Genomic DNA, 26,827 nt, shown 5'->3' on the forward strand with positions numbered 1-26,827 from the left:
TGTCGGAGGTAGCCATGAAGAGGAGAGCAAAGCTCAGTCAACAACGTCGAGAACAGACGTCGAAGGAGAAGATGCTGCAGAGAATCGGCATAGGAGCACGGCACTGAGGAGCGGCGGCGGAGACGACACTAACGAGCAGCGGCGGAAGGCGACGTTGAGGAGCCGCGGACCTACGCCGCCTCTCTTCCTAGTGCTTGCAAGGATAGGAGACTGGACGGCGAATCTCCAAGAAAGCGTCGGCTTCGCTTAGGTTGATCGCTATCAGCAGAGGTGGGCGGCGCTTCCTTGGGCGGCGACAACGAAAGGATTCAGCGCGTGAAGGAACACTGTCGAAAAGAGAAGAGTCGCACGATGAGGAAGGAGGAGCCGACACTAGGGTTATAGGAAAGAGGAATAAGTTTTTTCTCTAACCTCGCTCTGATACCATGTCATTTCACAAAAGAATTCTTAATCCAATATTACAAGAGGTAAGCCCTATTTATATGTCTAGTTAGGGTCTATTCTAAAAATAATTAGGACTCTTTTCTATGAAATAAATCAAGATTCTATTCTAAGGACTAATTTGTATTTTAAGTAAATATAAATTTGGATATCAAATTATCCCTAGCCATATTTATAATATTCTAACAAATATGTACATCCGAATTCTAGGGTCTGTCAAAACCGATTAACATCTCTACTAATTGGCCATTAGAAGTAATAGAAGATTTACAAATCTCTTTAAATTGGGCCTTCGCTCGTCAAAAAAATTGCAATCAATCATTTTAATGTACATATAAAAGCCTTGAAATATTATTGGAGATGATCACAAATTTTAGTGATAATAAAAATTCTTCTTGATTCTCTTTAATTTGTCAATGGATAAGGCGCACATTAAGTACGGACCAGGCTTTCCTGTGGCTGACAAATAACCCAACTCAGATATATTTGTGTCAGGCTCGTGTTGGCACGAGTATACCAAAACCAGAGCCAACATGAGCCTTGGGGTGGGGGCACATCATATGACACATAATGTATCTCTTTTTTACATCTAGACACCGTGTCATAAGACCTCTAGGGTAAAAATCACAGATGGAACTGTCAATTGTGTTGCTGGAAAAGGCTTTGTCTATCAAACTATCTTGTTCTACTTTCTATACTTCATACTTCCAAATTAACGTACAACTTGGTGTCAATTAGCAAACTAGCTTACAATCTTGATTGCACTACTATTTTCTACCACTTCTTGTCAATAGTAAGAGCAGGGATCAGAAAGGATGATTGCCATTGCTAAGAAACAGGATGGACTCTACCATTTTAAGAATGGTGATTATGTGTGGAAAGGTAGGCTAATATGGCTGAGAATAGTGTACATCCTATTTCCAATAAGGATGTAATAATGTGGCATTGTAGATTAGGTCACCCTAATTTTCATTATCGTAAACACTTATTTCCATACTTTTTTAATAATAAAAATCTCAATTCCTTATGAAATTTATCAATTAGCCAAACACACACGAATATATTTCCAACCAAACCATACAAAGAGTCTCATTCATTTTCTCTTATTCATAGTAATATTGGGGACCGTCTTGAGTACAAAATATCACAATTACTAGAAGGTTAATTACATTTAGTGATGATCCCAGTAGAGTATGTTGGGTTAATCTCTACAAAGAAAAATGAGAATTTTGAAAAATAAAAATAAAAAATAAAATTTTTGCTCTATGGTAAAAAATAAATTTTAAACCTCAATCAAAGTCTTGAGTGCTACAATGGAAAAATATATATTTTAAATCCATCCTAAGAGAGTATCAAGAATTCAATGGCATCATTCATCAAAGTTCTTGTACCAACATATCACAACAAAATGCTATAGCCGAGAAAAAAAATCATAACCTACCTGAGATTGCTAGAGCCCTTATGTTCACTATATATATTCCTAAATATCAAAGGGGTGAAGCTATCAAAAGTGCCTCACATTTTATAAACTACATCTCCTCAAAAGCTACTTCTATGTCCAGTTACTTAAAGCCTATCCATTGTTCCATTCTTTCTCCTCTATTCCCCTTAAAACATTTGATTGTACCACATTTATTCATGTTAATTCCCAGAACCATTCAAAATTTAACCCAAATCAAGTGCCTCACATCTTAAATTTATTTTTTAAAGAAAAATTAAATTTAGTGATATAATTGTGACCCTCATTTGGAAACAAATGAGAGTGGATGGATAAGCATGACAGAAAAAAGATGACTATCAAACTTTAAAGAGGCATGACTAATGTAGTGGTAATTGTTATTCCATATTATAAGTACAGCCTTGAATCATATCATCTATAAGTATAAATCACGATTGTGATAGTAAAGGACCGACCGATTACACATGTTAAGCGAACTTGTCATTTTGTGAATTGTGGCACTTGGTACTCTATGATCGCAACCATGATTCATCCTCATCACAATATAGGGTAAAAATTATGGCTATGATCCTAGAGGATTATAGAGAACTATTAGTGCAATCAGTCCCTAAGAGGCTTAAGGGGAGGTTGTTGATGTAATTATACTTAAATTGGGTTGGTTTTGATGTGGTTGGCAAAATCATTGATAGATTGTTTAAACTATCATTGCAATTGGGTTAAGGGGAATCTGATTACTTCGAGATTTTTTTGGGTTCTAGGGTTAACAAAATTTTCTCAAAATTATCCTCGTGGTTTTGCGCAAAGAGGTGGGCAGGCAAGCATCTAGGGCGAGGAAGGAGCGGAGGCAGGGGAGGAGTAAACGAAGGAGACGGCTGGTTTTGCACTCAGACTATTGGCGACGGGAAGGTGTCGGCCGGCGACAACAATAGCGACACCAGCTTGCAGCGACGGCGACTGGCAACAACACCAGTTCTCCTCTTTCGCTCTCCAATGGCACCCACGGTCGAGGGGGTGCAGCGACTTGAGGACTGCTAGCGACGGGAAGGCGTCAGCCGGTGGAGGCAACGAAGGCGACGTCGACTCGCAGCGGCGACAAGGGCGGCTGGCAGCAACGGCGAGAGCACGCGAGTGAGATAATCAACACAATAAATAAAAAAATCGACCATCGGCACAGTTAAAAAAACACAGTGAATTAAAAAATTTAAACTTAAATAAGATAATTTAAAACAGTAAAACATTAAGTTATGTTTGGTTGAACTAAGGGTAATACAGTAAAACCAAATAAGTTTTGTTACATTACTTAGGATTGAATCAAACAATATTAAATTATGTTTGATTCTCCATGATCTTGGTTTACATAACCAAAGTTATGCATGATAACTTGAACCAAACGTACCCTAAAAGTTTATATCATTTTCAAATCTATACCATTCTTGGTCTAATTATTATCGTAATTACTTTTGGAATTCGAACTTTTGCGTTATGTCTAGATAGTAATGTTTTATTTTAAGTGATTTTAGATATCTTATATTGTATTTGAAGTTGTAGCACTGGGGTGATACAGATGACCGGTTTACAAGTCTCAGATATTAATAAAAAGATCCTTTTGATTCGTTCTCTTTCCAATTGAGATCACTGATTGAGGCATGCACCCCTATGGTGAGATTCTCTGATTGAGATACATGATACATATCTTCCATCTCTTACCTTCTCCACTGATCATGTTGTGTCAGAGGTGTTTTCAGATCAAGGAACCCCACCCATCTTCCACCAACCTAATACACACATATGCACATGCACATGCACACACATGTGTGGTGCCAGTCTTTCTCCTCAAGAATACCTGAGGACAGGCGCATTCAGCCCATCTTCTCCTTGCAAACGGCTGCACAGTGCACATCGCCAACCAATCCACCTCCACATGCTGCTGAATCTCCTTGAGCTCTCTTCCTCTAAAAATCACAAGTAATACTCCCCTTTCTGTCAATAGCAATCAATCAACCCGATACATCCCAACATTCCCAGTGTTTGCTGAGAAATATTCCCAAGAAGCAATCAGAGATATCGGCTAGCAATTTAACTCTAACATATATAGCCATTGGTAAATGAAAACTACAGAAACAGATTATGAAAATAATGCACATGACTTTAGAATTGAATAAATTAATAAAAAAAAGTGATGACTAACCAGTATATTCAGCAAGTGCAGCAAGTGCACTTTTATTAGTCCTGAATCCTTCTTTTGCGCATATAAAGTTAAGCCTACCATGAGTGAACTCTTAAACTTAGAACAAAATGACTAAGGATTCAAAAGTGAAAGTAAGAAGCACAAAGGAATAAATGGAAAAGAAAATGAAAGAACGAGAAAGAAATTCAATGTCAATTAGGAGTTCTTCAGAATTCACCAACCTATTCACAACACGGTTAATTGTTGGCTGGACAAAGGTATGCACCCTGTTTAAAATTTCTTCTCATCAAAATATGCAAGACTCATTCATTCTTAACGTCAGACAAAGACAAACTTATTGCTCAGCTCTAACAAATAATTGATTTGCACAAATAACAAAACCAAGTACTCACTTGGCGACTTGGCGAAGTGCTCTCAAGGCAGGTGCATAAACATCATTGCATATGCAGATTACCTACGGAAATACCAAGTATTGGGACCTAAAGAGTAAAAAGTTAACAAAGACATATGAAGTTAAAAGAAAATACTTACAGGTCTATTCAATATTGCTGATTTATGTCTCTTTTTGGACATGGTCTTTCCGGGTTGAGCTTGATGAGTGGAATTTTCCTTATCACTGCTTAATTTCTTTTCAGCAGCTATCTATGAGAAAAGATGCTTCATATTTGTGATGCAACACAACTTCAGTCAATTTTAAATTGTTGACACATGTATAACAATTGATTTAGCTACTTTGTTATGTTACAGTTGTCAATTTATGCAGAACTTTTCCCAGTGCCACGACATAATTAATGTCCTTCTGTTGCCATCATATAATATATCACTATATGAAAATCTTAGATGCAAACAGCAAACTTGCACATGATATCTAACAAGTCAAAGACAAAGTATAGAATACATACCATTTTCAAAATTACATCAACAGCACCTTTTCCTTCACCAAGTGCCCCATCAATTTCATCAATTATCTGCAGATAAAAAGAAAAGTTGATTACATCAGAAGAACCACTCTTCAAGACATGGAAAGGTAAAACTCACCAAACACTTGGGCTTGGCATCAGGCATGACAGAGTTCATCTGTATCACATCAAGAATTTTTGACTCAACTGTAGATGCAGAACGATCGTCACTAGCATTAATCTGCAAAAATGATGTTTAGATGCAGCAGCATTACTTCATTTCTAATAACAAGATCATCCAATAACTATACAAGTTCGTACTCATTTTTAAAAGGTCCAATATTTATTTGGGATTTTACTAATACATCTAATCTGCAGGATAATTATTTAATGAAAAATGAAATCGTTACTTCAATTACAGTTATTCATCACAGTGTCTTAGAAGTATCTACTGGCTACAATTTGGCATATGTCCACAACGCCATACAATAGTAAATAAGGACACCAGATGGAATCTACCTCAACAGCACGATATCCACAATGCTTAGCAGCTATGTTTGCGAGTGTGGTCTTCCCAAGGCCTGGTGAACCACATAGCAGAAGAACCTATAGAAAATGATCCTCGATGGTATCATAAGAAAGAAAACTTTTGAGTAAGGAAAATAAAAATTGTAGTATACCTATTGACACCGAACAAGACAACTTGAAATATTAATCTGTTTTATTTAGAATAAATTACTGGGCAAGCCATATACCAATGGAAAGCCTCAGATGTCTAGTTTCCAACAAAAAAAATGGTGTTCAAAAATAATGTTTCTACAGGAAATTATAGCCATCTTTACTAAAGACTGTTGGGCTGGAAAAAGTGCTCGGGAATGCTTATAATGGTGCTCGGGAAAGGTGCTCAATGCTCAAGAAAGGTGCTCGGTGCTCGGTGCTCGGTGCTCGGTGCTCGGTGCAGGAATGCTAAAGTACTCAAGAAAATCAAAGGTTAACATGCTACTCGAGAATTTGAACAGTTCAATTAACTTTTGGTATTCTCAATGAGGTTCTTCTTGGAACTTGAAAGCTGACCAATCTTTAATACCTTTGCATGCTTATTCATTATTAAACGCAATTTTCATTCTCAAGGGCTTAGGAAATAGAAATCTCATTTAATGCATTTTGACTCATCTTGGAGGGTTGTTCCAAGTCTCGCCTATAAAGGTTATCATTGGTATTGTTGGTTGTAGTTTTTTTTAGATTAAAATATATTGTGAGCTTTAAGCTTGTTAAGAAGATTTCTCTTCTGGTTATTTCTCTAAACTCTTCGTGGATTTCCTAGAGTGGTGAGAGTATTGAGAGTGTCTTGTGTTACCTCCTATTTCCCCTACACTTTCCAGTGTCAAATTGGTATCGGAGCTTAGGTTCACAATGGCTGATCGTAGAAGACAAAGGTTAAATGGTGATGATCCTACAGCTCATCAAAAAGACTTTCGTGATATTGAGTAGGATGACTTAAGGAGACAAGTGCAACAACTCGAGGAACGTCTTGCACGTGGCGAACCTTTGGAACAAGATGTTGAGGGCCATAGTTCGGAGGCTGATTCTGCAAATTGTGAGATGGGTTTTAATCCATTTCATGGCAATAGAAATAATGATTCCAATGATAATGCATCTCGAAGTCAAAGATATCGAACGTCAGAAATCTATTGATTTCAAAGTTCACATCCCAAATTTTGATGAAAGAAATGATTCCAATGAATTCATAGATTGGCTCAACTCCGTTGAAAGAATCTTTAAATTTAAACAAAATTTAGAAGATTGTAAAGTGAAGTTTGTTGCTATCAAGTTGAAGAAATATGTATCCATTTGATGGAAGCACCTAAAGAAGCAACGAGCTCGTGATGGCAAGCAAAAGATTCAAACATGAGACAAGATCAAAAAAGAATTGTGCAAGAAATTTTTGCCGGATAATTATCATCAATATATTTTTCGCAAATATCACAATTTCAAGCAAAAGGATCTATCTGTTGAAGACTATATTGCTGAATTTGAGAATCTCACGATGAAATGTGATATTGTAGAGTCGGAGGAGCAATCTATTGCTCGACTTCTTGGAGTACTCCGACATGAGATTGGAAATGTTATCCAACTGCAACCATATCGGACTTATAATGATGTATGTAAGTTGGCTCTCAAGGTGGAAAAACAACAAAAAGAATCCAGATGGTTTGGTGGTCGTTTCTCTTCAAGTGGTGGTGCTTCTAATCGAGGGAGTGCATCTACTTCAAAGAACACAACAGCTTCAAAAGAGGCAAATCAAAAGGTTGTTGAGCAAGGAGAACAATGCAGGTTTTGTTAAACCAAATGATCCTAACAATCAAAAAACATGTTTCAAATACAAAGGTTTTGGACACTTTGTTGTAAATTGTTCAAATCGTAGGATTATTACTCTTATTGAAGCAGAAGACGAGGAATCGTATGAGGCAGCACCTATCTACGATGACTACGATAAAGAAGAAGAAATTACTTATGAAGATCATGGAGAATCTTTGGTGGTACGGCGTAGCTCAATACTACTTATGTTGAAGATCAATCATGGCTTTGCAACAATATTTTTCACAATAGGTGTGCTTCTCATGGTAGTGTGCAGTATCATCAATGATGGAGGAAGTTGTGAGAATGTTGTGGCTAATACGATGGTGGCGAAGCTGAAACTAATGGTTGAGGATCATCCTCAACCTTACAAGCTATCATGGCTTCAAAAAGTAATGAGTTGAAGGTAACTCAAAAATATCTCATTCAATTTTCTATTGGCAATAAGTATAAAGATGAAGTTTGGTGCAATGTTATTCCTATGGATGCTTGTCATTTGTTTCTTGGTAGACCTTGGCAATTTGATTGGAAAACTTATCATAATGGCTTCAAGAATACTTATACTTTTATTAAAGATGGTGAGAAGATTATTTTGGGCCAACTATGGTGGAAAGTATTCTTAAACCCTCAAAAAGGGATGGAAATACTTTATTTTCCAAGTCACAAGTGGAAATGGCAATTTGTGAATCTGTTGAAGCATTCGCGTTGGTAGTTTTGGAAGAAAATGAAGGTCATGCTGTCCCTTCACAAGTTCAACCCCTTCTCCATGAATTTCAAGATGTGGTGCTTGAAGAAATTCCCCCGAGGCTCCCTCCAATACGAAATATTCAACATTGCATTGATTTAGTCTCTGGTACTTCAATTCCAAACAAGGCAGCCTATAGAATGAGTCATAGGGTGCATGAAGAGTTACAAAGGCAAGTTGAGGACCTTTTGGTTAAAAGTCTTGTCCAAGAAAGTAAGAGCCCTTGTGTTATCACAGCCCTTTTTGTACTAAAGAAAGATGGTTCGTGACGCATGTGCATTGATAGTAGAGCAGTGAACAAAATCACGATCAAATATCGCTTTCCTATTCCTCACCTTGATGATCTTTTCGACCAACTTCATATGTTCAAGATTAGTTCCAAAATTGATCTTGGAAGTGGTTATCATCAGATTCACATGAGATCAGGAGATGAATGGAAATCAACCTTCAAAACAAGGAATTGTCTCTATGAATGATTGGTTACGTCATTCGGTCTTTCTAATGCTCCTTCTACTTTTATGCGGCTTATGAATCATGTCTTTAAACCATTCATTGGCAAATTTATTGTTGTCTACTTTGATGATATCCTTGTTTACGGTCCTAACCCGAAAGAACATTTGGAACATCTTCGACAAGTTTTTGAATTACCAAGGGAGCAAAAGTTATATGCTAACTTGAAGAAATGTCATTTCTTCACCAATAGTCTGGTCCTTTATGCTATGTTGTTTCCTCCAATGGCATCAGGATGGACGAGAATAAAATTGAAGTCATTCTCCATTGGCTAACTTCCTAAATCTCTTCATGGCCGAATTTTTCATCCTAAATCTCTTCATGATATCCGAATTTTTCATGGCTTAGCTTCATTCTATCACCGGTTTATTAAAAATTTTAGCACTATCATTGCCCCTAAAATTGCATGCTTGAAAGGGGTCATTTCAAATGGAGAGAGGAGGCGCGACAAAGCTTTGAGCTTCTTAAAAGAAAGGTTACAGAAGCTCCAACATTGCAACTACCATATTTTGATAAAGTTTTTAAAGTGGATTGTGATGCTTCAAATGTGGGAATTGGAGGTGTTCTTAGCCAAGAAGGTAAGCTCATTGCTTTCTTTAGTGGGATGTTGAATCATTCTCAACACAACTATTCCACATATGACAAGGAGTTCTTTGCTATTGTTCGTACATTGGATCATTGGCAACATTATCTCTTGCATAAAGAGTTTGTTCTTTTCTCGGACATGAAGCTTTGAAGTATTTGAACACTTAAATTAAACCCTCATTATGCTAAATGGGTTGAATTTCTACAAGCCTTCAACTTTGTTATTAAGCACAAGTCTAGTTTTCTTAATCGTATGGCAAATACTCTTAGTCAACGACACACTTTGTTGTCTATTTTACAATCAAAGATAATTGGCTTTGAAGTGATCAAAGAGCTCTACCGAAATGATCCATATTTTGGTAAGACTTGAGAAGAATGCAAGAAAGCTCCATTCAAACTCTTCTTGATTCACGATGGATTTCTCTTCAAAGACAAATGTCTATGTGTTCCCGATTGTTCTTTAAGACACGCAATCATCAATAAAGCTCACAATGGAGGTCTTGCAGGACATTTTGGTAGGGACAAGACTCTTACATGTTGGTGCAGTCTTGCCCCAAGTATCATTGGATTTTAATATTTGGCTAAATGAGTTTAAGTTAGGCAATGTTGGTGATCTAACATGTGTGAATTAAGTATACAGGAAAGTCCAAATTTGAAGTCTTGGCAAATGGTGAAGTCCCGGAGGTGTGGCCTCTTGGCAAACAGTGAAGTCTCGAAGGTGCGGTCTCTTGGCAAAAGAAAGACTTAGCATGACGAAGCTGAGGGAAACATCTCCAGCAAGTGCAAGGATGGGGAGTCGTGGGCTCGAGAGCATCCAAGGAGAGCACAAGGCTTGTGGAAGATATTTGAAGACGTGAGTCAAGGCTAAGGGATGAAGAAGAAAGCTGAAAAGTGATTTTCAGCTTCACCAGTCGACTGGGACTACATCAGTCGACTGGTGTCCTGATCCAAAACACACAGAAAATTTGGTCGAGTGAAAGACACTGACCAGTCGACTGACCAATCGACTGGGTGAGTCTCAGTCGACTGATATTTGAACGTTGGGCTGATAGCTGGAAAATTAAACGCAATCTACAAGAGTCGTTAAAGCCCACCAGTCAACTGATCCCTGAGGCAGTCGACTGGCATCGAGAAAAATATAAAAAGACAGATTGAAGATTTGAGACGCAAGTGTTTGCACTTTTTTATTCTTGCACGATCTTCAATCCCTGTTATTCACAAAATCTTCCCCCAAACCTTCACTTTACATCTGTAAGAAGAAGAGATCAACTGTAAAGGTTTCTCCACCTTCACAGTTTCTTTGAGAATGAGAAGTTTCATAGTGGAACGTTTGTGTGGTGTGTGTGGATCCTTGGATTAGTCACCTCGTAGAGGTGGATACCAAGTAAATCGAAAGGGTTAAGCATTTACACTTGTTCAAGAAAATTTTTATCAGCCCCGAATGGACTGAGATGTCAAAAAATGCATTAAAAGGTGCAGAACTTGTCATATTGCCAAGATTCATGGCCAAAACACTAGATTATACATGTCATTACCAGTACCAACAAGTCCTTGGGAAAACTCAAGTGTGGACTTTGTGGTTGGATTGCCTCACACTCAAAGAAACAAGGATTAGTCATGGTGGTTGTCGATCATTTCTCCAAAATGGCACATTTTGTTCCCTGCACCAAGACCTTGGATGCTACTCATATAGCTAATCTTTATTTCAAAGAAATTGTAAGACTTCATGGTATTCCAAAAACCACTACATCTGATTAGGATTCAAAGTTTATGAGTTATTTCTAGCGCACACTTTAGCGAAAGCTTGAAACTCAACTCCAAAATAGTTCCTCTCATCATCCTCAAACTAATGGCCAAATAGAAGTGGTAAATAGGAGTTTGGGAAATCTTTTGAGAAGTTTGGTTGGCAAAAACCCACACCAATGGGATGTGGTTTTGGCTCAAGCCGAGTTTGCTTATAATAGATCTACGAGTCAAACTACCAGTCAAAGCCCATTTGAGATTGTATATGGTCATAATCCAATCAGTCCATTAGGTTTGGTGCCCATTCTTGTCACTCATCATTTCAGTGGTAATAGAGAAGAACATGCTCAATACATTGCATGAGCAAGTTCGACAAGAGATTGTTAAGCAGAATGAATGAGCGAGTTCGACAAGAGATTGTTACGTCTGATTAAGCCTATCATTTATATTGTTGGCTGTAGTTTTTTTTAGATTAAAATATATTGTGAGCCTTAAGCTTGTTAAGAAGAATTCTCTTCTTGTTAATTTCGCTAAACTCTTTGTGAATTTCCTAGAGTGGTGAGAGTATTGAGAGTGCCTTGTGTTACCTCTTATTTCTCCTACACTTTCCGATGTCACCTGTCATTTGTTAAAGGAATAGCTATTTGGGTAATTTATTGCACAATTTTAGCAATTTTAGTATTGTGTGTACAGTATGGTAAATACTGAGATTGTGGGCTCTAAACATACTTTTATTCATCTTATTTGTTTAATAATTCATTAATGTTTTATTCAGTGTATCAGTCCAATCTATCTTTGAGATTGGCCTTTCAAGTAAGGGTGTAGAGCTCTTCCTACACTCCTTGCAATCCTCCCGACTCAGTGATGCTCCACATGTGGGCAGAAAATAAATCACATCTTCATCACTTTCACTAATTCAACTGAATCTGTAATATTCCCAAGATGTTGTCACTATTTCATGAATAGGATATATTCTTTCATATTTAAAGCATGGAAGAAACACTATGGGAAAAACATACTTTAAATAAGGACTTGAAGAAATTTTGAAAATGAGTAGAATAACTTAAGAGTGACTAAAGAGCATTTTATCAATTTGGGAAAGTTAGAGTAGGGAAACACAATGTGTGCGAGAGAAATTAATACCAAATGGGGAGAGAGAGGAGCAGTGATTTTGGTGGTATTCCTGCATTACCAAGAGGAATAATGCATCGGCTCTTATGCCTAATCCTTCTCAACGATCAAACCCTTAATTTTCTTCTCCCACTCCTTAGTTTCTTGGTGGTTGGCGACAGCAAAGAGAGAGAACCATTCTATCTTGGGGGTTGGTGGTGTCAAAGGGAGAAGCAACAACTTAGGAATTCCACCTATTACACTTGAAAAGTGTCATAAGACAATCGCCTTAGATATTGTATTATTTATTGGATAAACAAAATCACTATTTGAGTGTACATTCTCTAAGTATTTGATTTGATCGTAAACTCAATTACTGACGTCCACAATACAATCATACCATTAGAGAAATTGTGATTGGATCATAATTAGTAGGTATCTCTACCTATGTAATTATGTACGTATTGAAATTCTAGTTGTTAGTCGTTGAACTAGTCATCATCAATTCTGTGAAGACTAGCATATGTTAGACGTCTTAATTTTACCAAGCAACCAATCTTTACTAACTGGAAGCATTGGGATGTTAAGAGTTAACATATGGATGCTAGTTAAGGGTAACTAGTTCATCAGAAGTAACCTATCATGAAACTTCAAATGGTTCTATTAATGTCTATAAAAATCTCATTGCAGCTCAAGTATAAATTTCTTTCGACTTGAGGTATTCAAGTCATTTTAATCATGGAGACTTATACTTTGATATCTAAGCAAGCATATCTACAAAGGTGTGAACCTGGGATGATTGGGTAAAGCCGAACTGTTCGAAAGTGTTTGGGTAGCCAACAGTGAATTCACCCCTCCTTTAATTAGAAGATATATACCCTATGGTCACTTGTCAGGATTGTTACTCGTAAGTCTTTGACCAAAACAATAACACGTCAAGAGGATGATCCTCTTGGATAGATGTTTTGAGTAACTTAAATCTACAAAACAAAGAACTACAGTTTGGACTAGGAGTGACGTAGTCAACCTAGTGGGGACTAACACATAAACCATGTGTTGAACTAAGCGGGTATAAGATAAGTGAAAGAAACAAACGCATGAATAATTGTAGTTGTTAAAGGATTCAGAAGTGGTTCTGGAATCAACTATGATTTTTCGATTAATTAGAGATCATGATGTACATACACTATTAGATCTCACTCATGATCTATCCGTAATTAATAATTAATTATGGACAACCAACATAACTTGAAAACCTATAAGGTCACACGCACGACGAGTTTCTCCAAGAGATATAAAACAAGTTTGAGAATTATATTCTCAGATTGACAGAGACTGAGTCCGGTTGGACCGGACGAAGGATAAATATAAAAGATATTTTACCAAAAAGAAAACACAGATGGATCACGTCTTTTGAAGACAAAGTAGGCTCTTTTTGGTTTAATTATAAACCAAATTGATTTGGTTTAAATTAAAGGTGGTTTGGTTTTGAACCAATGCAGTTTGGTTTTGAACCAATACAGTTTGATTGTGAATCAAACTTAAGTCTAGTGGTTTGGACTTTGAGATTTTTGATTAGCGAACTAAACCCGTGAGCGATCTATAAATATAACTCTTATGAAGAATTATTTACAAGGTTAAAAACCTAATTGTTAGGTTTAAACCCGTAGCCCTCTCTTCCTCCAATTGTCGCCCAACACAAACAACACAAACCCCTTCTTTTGTGTTGCTACGGCCCCTCGTTGGGTGGTTCTTGTTGCCACCAGCTAAAGGACTTTTTCCAAGGTTCACCACCGATCATTGATCATCCTAAGATCAGTATCCTCCTAAGGGTTGGCCATCCCGGAGCCAAAGGAAGCTATAGCCAACGATGGAAACAAGGAACACGAGGAAAAGCAACGATTGTTTCTCCACCAAAAGGTATCGCTTCTTCCTTTCGTTTTAGCTTTTGTTTCGGGACAATTGTTATCGCTGGAACAGCCACGCCATATAGATTTGTTGCCCCTGCTTGACAGCGAACCATACGATCTTCGAATGATAATGTGATCCTCTCCGTTTAATCCGATTTGTATCGCCAGATTACTTCACCCCGTCGAATACAGAATCGGACTATAGATCCTCTCTCAAATCGCTTGTCTCCCTCCTTCGACTAGTATTGAAACGGAGACAAAACACGTAACTTAGGAAAGTCATCTCGAAGAGATCTCTGAGTGGATACGAGTAGAGGCAACCTTGCTGTAGGTTGCTAATTGATATCGTTTCCATTTCGCTTCATCCAAAAGATATAAATGTGTTTGTCTTATCTATGATTATGTTTGCATATGTGTGTTTCCTTGGATGGATTTTATGCATAGTTAGTGATAAAATATTTATTATATTTCCGTTGCATGTTTAGTGAAACATAAAAGTTTTAAATTACACATACGAAAACCCAACACCACCTTCTTTAAAGGTAAAGGAAATTTGCTCTTGTGATTGAAGGTGTTAGTGGGGACTACATAAGGTCTTCAAGGGAAAGAAAAGACAAGTTGAAGTTTTGGAACATTAAAATGAATTTTTATTGGTTGTAGAACAGCTAACAAGGGAGGAAAAACTCTTCATCTTTGTGGCAAGGACAAGCATTGTGATTGTGATGAGTATTCGTACAACCTAAATAATACCCGTAAAATATATGGTAGTCGTATTGATCTTCGGAGAATGAATGTAAGGTTCATCTTGGTGAAAGGAAGTCAGGAGGAGTCTAAGACACTTTCATGCTCAAGACATGGCAAAGGTGGGTATAGTTGGAATTGCATTGTTGGAAGCAAATTTAATGTATATTATTGTTGTATGAACATGGTGAAATAGACCTTATCATACATTTTGAATGTCAACCCTAAAAAAATAAAGGTGTTCGCCTTACTCACGACATCGGAGCTTATTTACATGGCACACTATGATGATCCTTGGCCCTATTTCCATTATACAATCAGTAAGTGCCCAAGATACACATAAAATTATATATGTAATATACTATTGTATATTCAATTTGTCAATGGTTGTCTAACATGATGTGCAGGTGTCCAAGTGAGACCCTTGTTTAGTTAACTTTTATAAGAGGTAATGGTTCATAGGGTATTGCATTACATGTGTTACAAATATGTATTCATGAGTGTAGCTATATTTAAATTGTGTTGCATATTATTAATGATGAACACTCTTTTACTTGTTCAATAGTTGCTTGGACATTGTGAATTAATACTCATGCTTGTCATTTGCCTCTAGATTCTTAGGTGGGAGAAAGTGTGTAGCCATAACATACTCAGAGAGGACAGTTGCTGTGCAAATGGGGAAGATGCTTTGTTTAGACTAAAGTCACTTGTATCGTGCTACTTGGTATTTTTGTTTGTGGTTGTAGGGCAATGGTGTTGTCTAGTGTTTAGATTTACACTATAAATTCAAGGCTTATGTCAAACTTGGTAAATGTTGTCGATACTTTCTTACAATTGTTTAGTAGTCTCTTAAATCACATTAATCCTGTGAATGTGTGTATTTCGTGGGAAGGATGGTAAAATTCACATATTTCTTGTGTTGTAAAGCATAGTTGGAGTACATAATACATTGGAGGTGTTAAGCTGTTTTAGACCACTTAAACTGCTACACTGGTTCAGATTCATTGTTCCTCTTTTCTGAAGAAGAATATTGGTCAACTCTTTTTCTTGGGTTGGTCAGAGAGCAAACCCTCTTTTTCAGAGAGCAATATATTGGTCGACTCTTTTTCACAGATTGGTCGACTTAAATTTCCAATAATTATGGTCGGTCGACTCAATTATATTTTTTTGTCAACCTAACCCGAGATGGTGAACTGGACCCTTTTGAGGCATGACAAATCTTCCCCTTTTGAATTCAGCCAGAACCAATCAATTCCTCCAAGTTTTTCCCATTCTAGTGCATTTAAATTTCTTCACACAGTCTGTCAGCAGAAATTGGATTGGCATGTGCCAATTCCAATCCAGCTCTGCTTCTGTCATATCAGTGGAGTTTCACAACCATAATTTCTTTATATATCTTGTGCATTCCTTGTGTTAAAGAAAGTGATGAAGAATCATGCGCATGAAATCTTTTAGTGATGAAAATACATGAGGTGCAAGGAAATTTATAAAATTTCAACCAAAAAGTTAGAACTTATTTATGTTAGCTCAAATACAAAGAACCTCAAACTGTATCTATTTAAGAAACTTTGACCAACCTTTTGTTCTGGAGGATGATTCACTCTGGACTTTCTTCCCAATGATTCGTGAACATCTATAAAACGACTATCTTGTCCATCCAAGATATTAGAAATTTTTGAGTATCGATTACCAAAAGGATGCCCCTTGTTGTGAAAGAAACCTCTATTTGCACCAAATCTAGGATTTTGAACACCTGAAGAGTGGCGCCTTAAAGCAGACAAAACTTCATCCTCTGTGGCAGTAATATGTGATCCAAATACAGAGGAATCCCATTGCTTCAACCATAATAGTACCTACAAAAAAAAACAAAAATCTAGTGAAAATAACTCTCAATGTAAGTATGCGATGATGTAAAAAAAATAGATTCAGTTTGAGCAAGAAAAATGAAGTTAATTGGTAGTCTATTTACCTCACGATTTGTTCGTTCATCACTCAGAAGCTCTTTAAAAGAGTTTGGTGAATATTTATCTACCCAAAGTTGATCATCAGCCTGATTAATTGTTGCATGAGGTAGCTGATCTGCTGATCCAAAGCTATCCTTCAAAGCCTTCATGTTCATTACAATATAAACAATAGTGCTCAATTGTAAGAGTATTTTTTATCATAACTGTATAGAAAGAGCAATAAATTCAAAACAACATATTGAAGACAGGTTGTCCAAAAACATATACCTTTGCCAAGGCTTCTTGTTCCAGCTTTTTGTTTAATGCGCTAATAGGTTCAGAAAGAAGGCCTGCTAATGAACAAGAATGAACACCAAATATTGCATCACAATTTATTGTGAGAGACTGAAAGGTATACTCAAAGGATGTATGTAGTTGGTTGCTAAATGCAGTAGAGTACCAAGAGGAAAACGACACTCCAAAATTGACAATTCAGAGACTTGTTTAAGGAAGATAATTGCCCAAGGTGTAGAGCATGTAATAATCCCCAAGTTAAGGTAAAAACTTCTGTAAGATGACATTTTCATCCTTTTCAGAAGATGAAGGCTTGGTAGATTGCACTTATCCAAATGTTGGATCTCAAGTCCAACGTATCATATATGTTGTAAGCAACAGTAAGCCATCTTCCAATAGATTGGGGTGGTAATTTTTTCTTCCATGTTATCTTTTCTGCAAGGTTTTTGTCAATTCTCTCATTCTAAAATGACTTTATTCTCATTCAAATACATTAAAGTTTGGATATTGTTAGGGACCTGAATGTAAATACAAGGGATATATTTGTGAATAACATATATTATGGATTACATTGTAATATTAAAGTATGAATATGTAGGTAGAAGGGACTATCTAGGAATCATGACCCTAATCTTCCATTTTACATGTTGTCAGAGTCATGTTCCTATTGATATTTGATCCCTCTCTCTCATCGCCAACTATATCTGTTTGATCCTGAAAGCACACATTGCTTGCTTGCCAATCACAAATCATCCATGAGTACAATGCAAGCACACAACACATTCACACACCATAAGAGCACCTGCCAGTTCCACCAATCACAATTGCACACATCACAATTTCTTCCATTGCTCCTTCACCACAATCTTGATATAAGCAACAAGAAACCTCCCTATCAGAAACAAGCAAACACGAGGATACCCACTTCTTCCATGCATTACAATCACATTTACCGCTTCTTCTGCTTCTCATTTGCTGCATCATCTTCCAGCACCTAGCATGAAAAGCATAAGGCGCTTCCTGCTGAACATAAACAATAGAGGTGCCCCTCATTTGTGAGTCCAGATCTCGTGACAAGCAGTCACTCCAGGTTTCTCACTCCTCAAGTGGTGTCACTCACGTGGTTTTATTGCACCAACAACATTTCACCGCTCAATTGCCACACCTGATCTGATTTGGGAGATCTTACCTGTTTGATTTCCTTAATAAAAAAAATTGTTAGAGCATCTTCAACCTATTTTAGTGTCAGAGAGTTGATTCTTTCAATTTAAAAAGTCAGATTCTCCTCAATACCTCCTATAGTTGGTTTTTCAGGCCTTTTTTAGCTCCATAATAATTACCTCTAAGAAGCTAAACGGGAAAATTTATTCTTAGTGTGTAGTGATTCATGTGTGGCTCATGGGCCAAGAGTGCACCAGAGGTTCAAGGCATAAATTGATGCTCAACTAAGGGTCTATTGATTCCAATCTTGTGAGAACATTTCATTATTTGTTCTCTTACTAGCAGACCTGAACACATGCTTGAGATTTGTACGATGACACCTCTTAAGTTTACAATGTGATTAACTCTGTTTCAGTTATAGCAGTGCAACACAGCATGACCATACAGTTGGTTAATCGTGAGTCAATAAATGTTGATTTTCAACTTGTCATTCCAATTACAACAAATGTAAGGATGGTACAGAATCATCTCAACAATTTCAACAAGATTCTCAGTATTATGTCAATTCATATAGTCCATCCTAAGTTAGTGCCTATGAAAACTCTATTTGATGTATACATGAGAGGCACCTCCAATCTATCTAGGTAAGATTTTTGAATGAGAATGTTAAGATTGTTGCCAAATGCACATCAATGGTATCTAACCCCCTGTAGAAAAATATATTTTAGCCACTTAGTTGCCATTTGAAAGGTCTTATGATGATAAGAGGAGATGGGCAACAAACCACAAAGATTCTACGGGTCATAGTAAACACCTAAATGTATCCACTGTTGGTTGGGATTGTCAAGGACGTCTTATATTGCCTTCATGGCTCTCCGCCAGATCATCCTCCATAGTACCCATATAATACAATCAACCACAAATAATTAGGATGATTCATCTACTCTCATCACGTCTGGTTCTAGCTCTATTAGCAAGGTTTTAAAAGGCAGTGTGGTAGGCCGTCAACCCACAGCATACCGCCAATATGATAAACAAGCAACTGAGAGGAGGCCTAGGTAGTCAGCAATAAAATTATTAATAAAATAGATATACAATCCAAACAAAACAGACACAAGTAAACAAATGATAACTGATAAGTACACAGCAACAACAAAAAATCATACTTCAAATTGCTCAAAGAAAACACAACACAACAAATCACATAAATACATAACAATGATTATCTATTTAAATAAGTTGTAAATAAGCATAGCAATTATAAATCTATATTGGTATATTGCATGATAGCAATTTAACATAACACCGTAACAAGTGAACCAATTGTAAAAATAAATCAATTTTTCTCTAATGAACTTGCCGCATCCACCTAGGCAGTCCACCTGGACTACAATTTGGAACAACCACATAATAGACCACTTAATCACTAACTGAAACAGTCCCAAGACTCCGCTTTGACAACTACCTAGAGTGATTTTCAGAACATGGTCTATTATCACAGTTCCAACTGAGAAATATACTCACCTTCCTCAGCTCTAAGGTACAACGAATGCTTCCTCTCAATCAAAGTGTTATCTCATATAGCTGCTTCTACTACGTTTATGATGCATTCCACTAACCGTTCTACCTAAATTCTTGACTCAAGCGCCTCTGAACACATTTGGTGATTCATCCACTCATTTTTTACTTTTATATCACTCAGTGTACCTACAATGCCATGTTTTACAATGTTCTGTTCACATTGATAAAAGGCATTGTGTGGTTTCTAATGCTCTATTTTTATCACTTTTGTATCTTATATGTTCTTCATGCGTCTAATTGTTCTTGAAATTTGTTACCAATCAATTAATAGACTTGTTGCATCATATTCATCAATAATTCGTTATTCCATTTAGGATTCGTAGATACGGGAGGTGATTTACGTTGAGCATGAGTCACAAGGTCTACATCAACTTATTTATAACATCTATATCCGCTCTTATTGACCACCTACAAATTCACAATCAACTTAGTTATCCAAGTCTTTCTAATCTTCAAAAGATTTTTCTAATTTACATGTAATTGTTTTATCTACTTATTATCTCAACGGAGATAAATTGTTGCGAGTGTCTCCCTTTATCTTACTCTCAATTACAAAAGAGGTACTATTGCTATTCTCCCAACTTAGAATGTGCATTTATCTTTATCAATGTCACTTTCTTTGAGTTCATCGCATTCTTTTCTGATTTATAATCTACTTTTGAGTTTGTGACTACACTACTTTAAATTTCTACAACTTTATCCATTCTATTACCTTCTCTTACAAGAACATCTACACCATATCGTCCACCATTTAGGACCCATAGCAGACAACCATAAAACTCCATTACTCACCACCACCAATTCCCAAATCCAACTCACTTGGATATTTCTGTTGCTCGGAGGAACAAATACAATTGTTTTACCTCTCATCTATTAGTGCAATCATCTCCTGAGTGATCGAATTCAACCAATTAAGTGATACTTGAGGGGAAGAGACATTGGGGAGATTGTTGGTAAAACCACGACCAAGTGGCTAAATTTGGCTAAATAGTTTTGATGCTTAGGTAAAGGTTCAACTTAAGCTTATATTTTTATTACTGATATGCTTTGTCAAGTGTGTAGGTGTGTAGGTGGAGATTCCTTGACAAAGATATTGCAAGTGCAATGGATGAAATCCAAATAGGTGAAGGTTGACCTACTACATGGTAACTAGAGAAGTCCTAGAAGGTCGAGGACAAGATACTTAGCTTGGCAAGTGGAAGTCCAAACCAGTTAAGAGTAACCACCAGATTTTTTATAGCTAAAAGTCCCAATGGGCCATAGATGATTGCAAGACCTCTTGGCACGAAAGACCCGAGAAGGAGGCCTCTTGGCACACGAAGAAATCCCGAAGGCACAAGCTCTTGGCATGTAACTTCTAGTGAAGTTGAGAATCGAGTGTACTTGTAATATAGATTACAAGTAGGACTAAACTTAGGCAAAGACTCAACTTCTAGACTAAGTCAAGAATCCAGTCAACTAGTATACAAGTAGACCAAGCATTGACTAAAGATAATCATGTTTCTATGTGTGGCTAAGTTGACTAAGTAATCGAATAGGTTCGATCCAATTGACTGGGCAATCAACTGAGAAAAGGCTGCAATGGTGGTATGGCCTAGGAACTACAACAATTCAATCGACTAATGTATCCATTGCAACATAGCACGCTACTGTAATTAAAGAAATGTTGATTGGCTTAAGTCATCAATCGCTTGCGATTGTGCTGGAAAGTAGATTTTAGGCTAAAGCAAGCCTTCATTAAAAGGTTATAAATATAGATTAAAAGGAGCACACGAAGACTACTGAAATTCCTCATTCTTAACCTCCTAAGCTGAATTCCTTAGTGTTTATAGTCTTTGCTTTACTTAGCTCCACACTTATATTATCTTCTTTGTGCTTAACATTCCATTCTTGTAAGAAGTTTATAAGATGTTTCTCCACATCTGGAAGAATTTGAGAAGGAGAAAGCATAGTAGATTTAGTAGAGTGACTCGTCGACAAGTCATAGGCCCTAAAATAGGAGTTCTGGATTCCAAACAACATAAAATTGCTTGTTAGCTTTATTAAATTCTTAGTTTTGTATTTTCTTATTTTCGTTGCATTACTTACATTTTTTGTGTATTTAGTTTCAGATTTCAATGATAGGCTACTCAACCCTCCCTCTCTAGCCTTATCATTCAATCCAACATCTGCATATTTCTCATTTCCTACCTTATGTTGCATTGTCACCTAGCAATTTTACTTTTATTTTTTCTTTAAGTTTATAATTCCTAAGACCATTTTTATGGAGCTTTTACATCGGGAATGGAGATACACTATGGTCAAGGAATTGCAAATATTGCATTCTGATGTACATGTGGGTTGGCACCTCTTCTTCTTTGCAAGTCCATAGTGGGTTACCAATGCATAATGATAATGAAGATATCATACAGATGCAAGGTAGGTTGGTTGAAAGCTCAATTGGTTCCTAAGTGAAATGCTAAGGTCTATGAAGTGGATTATTCTAATACCTTTGGCACTTATGTCCCTTCACTAGTTGGGTATTAAGAATGTTTAAATTCCCATGGAGACTAAAAGTTAGCAGTAAGAGTGATCTTGTATGGAAGTGAAGAAGTCCCTATACAGTCTGAAGCAAAGTGTATTCTCCTTACTATATATGTGTGAATAGTATTAGCATACCTAGTGATACCTCTATAACTTTTATCAACACTTTCATGCCAAGTATCAAGATGCATAAGATATTTTTTGGAATAGAAGTGGATCACTCAATGTGATATTTATATCTCCCATCAAAAATTTATTCTTAACATGCTTGAGATAACTCGTAAAATAGCAGCTAAGTTGATTAACACTCTTATGATTCTGAAAGTCAAATTAATGTTAGGATAAAAGAAGTCATTTACTAATCCAAGAAAGGAAAACGGAATTACTGCAACAATTACAAGATTAAATCGCACGTGAGTTTGATCAATTTGTTTCTTAAATCTCCATGTTATAACCATTATGAGGAAGTTTTGACAATATTATGATACCTAAGGAATGCTTTAAGGAAAGATCCTTTATGTCAAGATCACAGTCACTTTCTAATAATGGGACTCCCTAATGTTGAATAGGTAGATTCTCCCATAAACAAGACATCCACATCAGACCATTGTGTCCTTTTGAGAGCTAATTTGGTTTCCTCAAAGAGAAAAATATAAACTTTATAATCAAATCAAGTGTTGAGGTAGAGTATGACTATGTCCATACTTATATGCGACCATATCTAGGTTAAGCAGTTGATGACCGAGTTGGTAGATGCTACTAAAGAGCTAATGAAATTATATTATGACAATCAAATTGCCATGCATATAGTTTTTAATCCAATAGTTAAACAAATCACTGAGAAGAGAAAAGGTGCAATCTAATGAGACTGTTATAAACTCCACTAATCACTTAGGGGATTTGCTAACTAAGTATTTAAGAGGTCATAGGATAGAGCTATCAAGCAGGGTTTTTATAATACTTTTAAGCCATTTTACAGGGAAATGTTAGCAATCTACTAGGATCCTATTTATGAATAACATATATTCCAAGGATTAAATGTAATGTTAGGATTATTCAATAATCCATATAGGTTGAAGAGACTATTTAAGGATAATGAACCCTAATAATTCTCCATTATAGAAATAAACAAGTTTTACTGTTTATCTATCAATAAAACATTTATTCTTGAAATACTTCTTTATCATGGAAGAAATGAGCCTACAATGTAGAAATGGTTCAATATCAACTTATAACTTCCTAATGAGACCAACTTGAAAGGATGACTCAAATTTTAAAAGACATGTAACATAAGTTCAGCTTTACCAGGCTCCTTTAGTTTTAAACTGGAAACATAGAAAAACTCTGGTGTTCTCTCCTGAATTCATAGTTTCATGTGGTTCACAAATTGACTGACAGGTGCATCACTCTGAAACAACACAATTAACAAGGAATAGTCAGGATCCTCAAACAAACCTCCTCGCGCCTTCGTTGCCATAAACTCCCCACGACCTCCACCAATCTCTTCCGAGCTCATTTTAGCGTAGACTCTTGCTCCAGAAGGCGCAGTCACTGGCATGCACTGCCCGTCAATATCTGTTGAAAAACGAGACAGGATTTTCTCCTCCGCAACGACGACATCAGAAACAGCCTCCCGGTGAGGTGAATAGCGGAGCCAATCCTCGTCAGGCTCATCTTCCAACGCCATCCTCTTCGCCCTTGCCTCATGATCAAGATTTACCTCTGATTCATTCTCTGCCGACCAAAGTCGCTTCTTGGTAGCTTCTTGAAGTAGGTTCTTGGCTGCCGGTCGATCTGCATGTCAGATAAACAGACAACATCAAGAAACCCGTGAGGATCATAAGAAAAGAGGCATTATAACGCGGTTACTTCACCTTGATGGGGAAGCCGTCCGCCAGCGGCAGCTTCATCGAAATAGAGATCATCGAATGGGGCGGCCGCGTCTCCTTCTTCTTTCTCGAAAAAATCCTCTTCGCCTTCATCGGGGAAGACAGAGTTGGACTCGAGATACTCGAGTTCTTCTGCGGCAGGGAAATCCATCTCCATGTCTGTCACCGTGCCAATCACCTACAGCTGAACCCTAGTCGATTATAGCAGACCATTTACGCGGTACGTTAAATCAATTTGAGCATTTTAAAAAAAGCCTCCTATTCTCCTATTTGCAATTGACCAAAGGCTTACGTAATTTCTTAACTTTTTAGAATTTGTAACGGATGTATTTATTTTGGATTATATGATTATATCGCTCGCTAGGATCTTGATTCAATCAATGTAGACAATAATATAATATAGTTAATAAAATAAAATAAATATATAAAATGTTATAATTATAAAGCATTATAAAATAATTACTTTATAATTGTTCTTTGGAGTTGGTGTTTACTACTGTATCAAATCTATTGTATTCATAATATCCTTTTTTTTTTTAACGTCGTTGATATTTTACTTAAAATATCTAAGACATATTTCATTAAGTGTAGATTAAATACAAAATCAAATGAAAGTATTGATTCTAATAAATTAAATATCTCAATTTTTTAATTAAGAGAATTAGAAATATTGTTTTAGAAGCATGTTTGGAGCTCTGTGCCATTTGTTTGTCCATGCATTGTAGAAGACTACATGCTCCATTGATCCCTATGATGGTTCTCTACCACCGAATAGGTAGAGGCAACAACCACTAAGAACAACACAATGAAAACCAAGAACTTCAGAATAATCAACAAGAACAGGTGAAAGTGACCTCCAAAGTTTATATTTAAAATCAAATGTATACTCAAATATTTTTCCATCACGGTCTCTTTTGATGACATCCTATGCCACCCCTAGCTTTTGAATACAAAATCATTTTTTTATTTGGGTCCACCAGTTGTGTAGGCAACGAATTACTACCAACCACTCAAATTAAAACTAACTAATATTTTTTTATTTAATCTAAATCCCAGTGTGGGCAGCTGCCTACACTAGGCCTACATTGGCTCCGCCCATGGCTCCGATCAACCGTTGATCTCATTTTTCGTTTTTTCAAAATATCAAGTCATATAATACTCGAGTCATCCAAAACTGCCACAGGGATATTAAGTTAATTAGTATGGAACAGATTTATTATAGTAAACAAGAATTGAATTTTGATGAAATCGATATAATACTCTTCTCCGTAATGGCCAACTGTAATTTTCGATCTATCTTCTCACAGATGGTCGTGAGATCGACCGTGTAAGACCGCTGGGGTGGCAAATTTCACCTTACTGCAGAGTGATCCAAAACTCACATTGAACTCCATGCTTACCTTATCTCTTTCTGTTTTACATGCAACTCTAGACCAAAACACACATTTTAGTAGGATTTCAACATAATAGCTCATTCGATAATTTCTCATTGATTCTCTTCAATATATTCTCATGTATATATTATATCGGCAATAATATTTATCTATTTGTAATATCAATCTATATTCGATTAGAAAATATTATAAAAATATTAATTAAAATTTTATTTAGTTTTACTTTTGTATATTTATAAAATTTTAATTAAAATATAAATAATAACCACAAATTGATGGTGAATTGTGATTGGAATCATAATTGACAGCTCTAAACTATAAATAGTAATTAACTTTAAACTCAAGATTTTTCATAACTCTAGTTACAAAAAGAATACAATGAATGTAATGAAGAAACACAAGAATTTTATATAAAAGAAACAAACTCTACAAGAATGGGATATAAAAGTGAATCATGATCAAGCCTAAGTTCAATTTGAATTTGAACAGAGCAGTGATCTCATTTAGGTATTATCAAAATCTTAAGTAATACTTGATTTCAATATGAATTGAACAGAGCGTATCTCATTTAGGTATTATAATTTAAGTAATACTTGATTTCAACTTGAAAGCTTGATAAAGCTTGACTAATCTAGAAATTATCAAGCTACGAAGTCAAGCCTGTTTGAAACTTGTACATATAATTTTTTTTATTAGTTAGTGAGATTTTTAATTTATTTATAAAATTATTTTATAAATTTGATAAGAGTTTGTTTGCTTATTATTAAGTTTAATAAGGCTTGTCACCAGTTTATTTAGTCAAATACGTTATAACTATAAAAAATTTATATTTTAATACATTGTAACAATCAATTTAATTTATAAAAAATTTGAAAAAAACTACATAAAATAGTATCCTTATTTTAAAAAATCACTACATAAAGTTATACTCAATACTCACGTCAGCCCTTCTCTTCCTAGAAATGAAAAAAATAGAAACAAAAGTCAAAAGTCACTCTTTTATTAAAATCATCGAAAGGGTGTCCATTTTCTTTTTGTTATTAAAACAACATCTCATTCCGTCTCAACCTACTTTTGTATCTGAAAATATCTTTGTTTTTGATAATATGGTAACAATTATGAGATTATAATAATCGCTACACAATTGTAGCAATTATAAACTCATAACTTTTACATAGTTGGAATATCTATGATCTTATAACTATTATATAATTATATTAGCTATGATTTCATAGTTATTATAATTATACAATTCTATAACTATTACACATCTATAACAATTATAATCATGTGACTGTTATATGGTTGTATTAGCTATGATTCTATTGTTATTATAATTATACAATGAGAAAT

General features: G+C 36.0%; 1 protein-coding gene across 1 annotated transcript in view; it reads right to left on the minus strand.

Annotated features, from left to right (window-relative positions):
• Positions 1-24,249, minus strand: part of LOC141830890 (uncharacterized) — an 88,780-nt gene extending 64,531 nt beyond the window's left edge. Inside the window, exons 1-12 of the mRNA XM_074718337.1 lie at positions 24,066-24,249; positions 23,647-23,985; positions 16,921-16,982; positions 16,659-16,796; positions 16,267-16,542; positions 5,507-5,593; positions 5,127-5,228; positions 4,991-5,056; positions 4,620-4,730; positions 4,481-4,542; positions 4,310-4,354; positions 4,089-4,162 (exon numbers count right to left, since the gene is read on the minus strand). Coding sequence (XP_074574438.1) covers positions 4,089-4,162; positions 4,310-4,354; positions 4,481-4,542; positions 4,620-4,730; positions 4,991-5,056; positions 5,127-5,228; positions 5,507-5,593; positions 16,267-16,542; positions 16,659-16,796; positions 16,921-16,982; positions 23,647-23,985; positions 24,066-24,237 — 1,534 coding nt within the window. The 5' untranslated portion in view covers positions 24,238-24,249. The remainder of the gene's footprint in view (positions 1-4,088; positions 4,163-4,309; positions 4,355-4,480; positions 4,543-4,619; positions 4,731-4,990; positions 5,057-5,126; positions 5,229-5,506; positions 5,594-16,266; positions 16,543-16,658; positions 16,797-16,920; positions 16,983-23,646; positions 23,986-24,065) is intronic.
• Positions 24,250-26,827: the final 2,578 nt, after the last annotated feature.

Source organism: Curcuma longa, chromosome 6 (assembly GCF_044706935.1).
Source record: "Curcuma longa cultivar G26 ecotype Majalengka, Jawa Barat chromosome 6, ITB_CL_G26_1.1, whole genome shotgun sequence".
In the NCBI taxonomy this organism is placed as follows: domain Eukaryota; kingdom Viridiplantae; phylum Streptophyta; class Magnoliopsida; order Zingiberales; family Zingiberaceae; genus Curcuma; species Curcuma longa.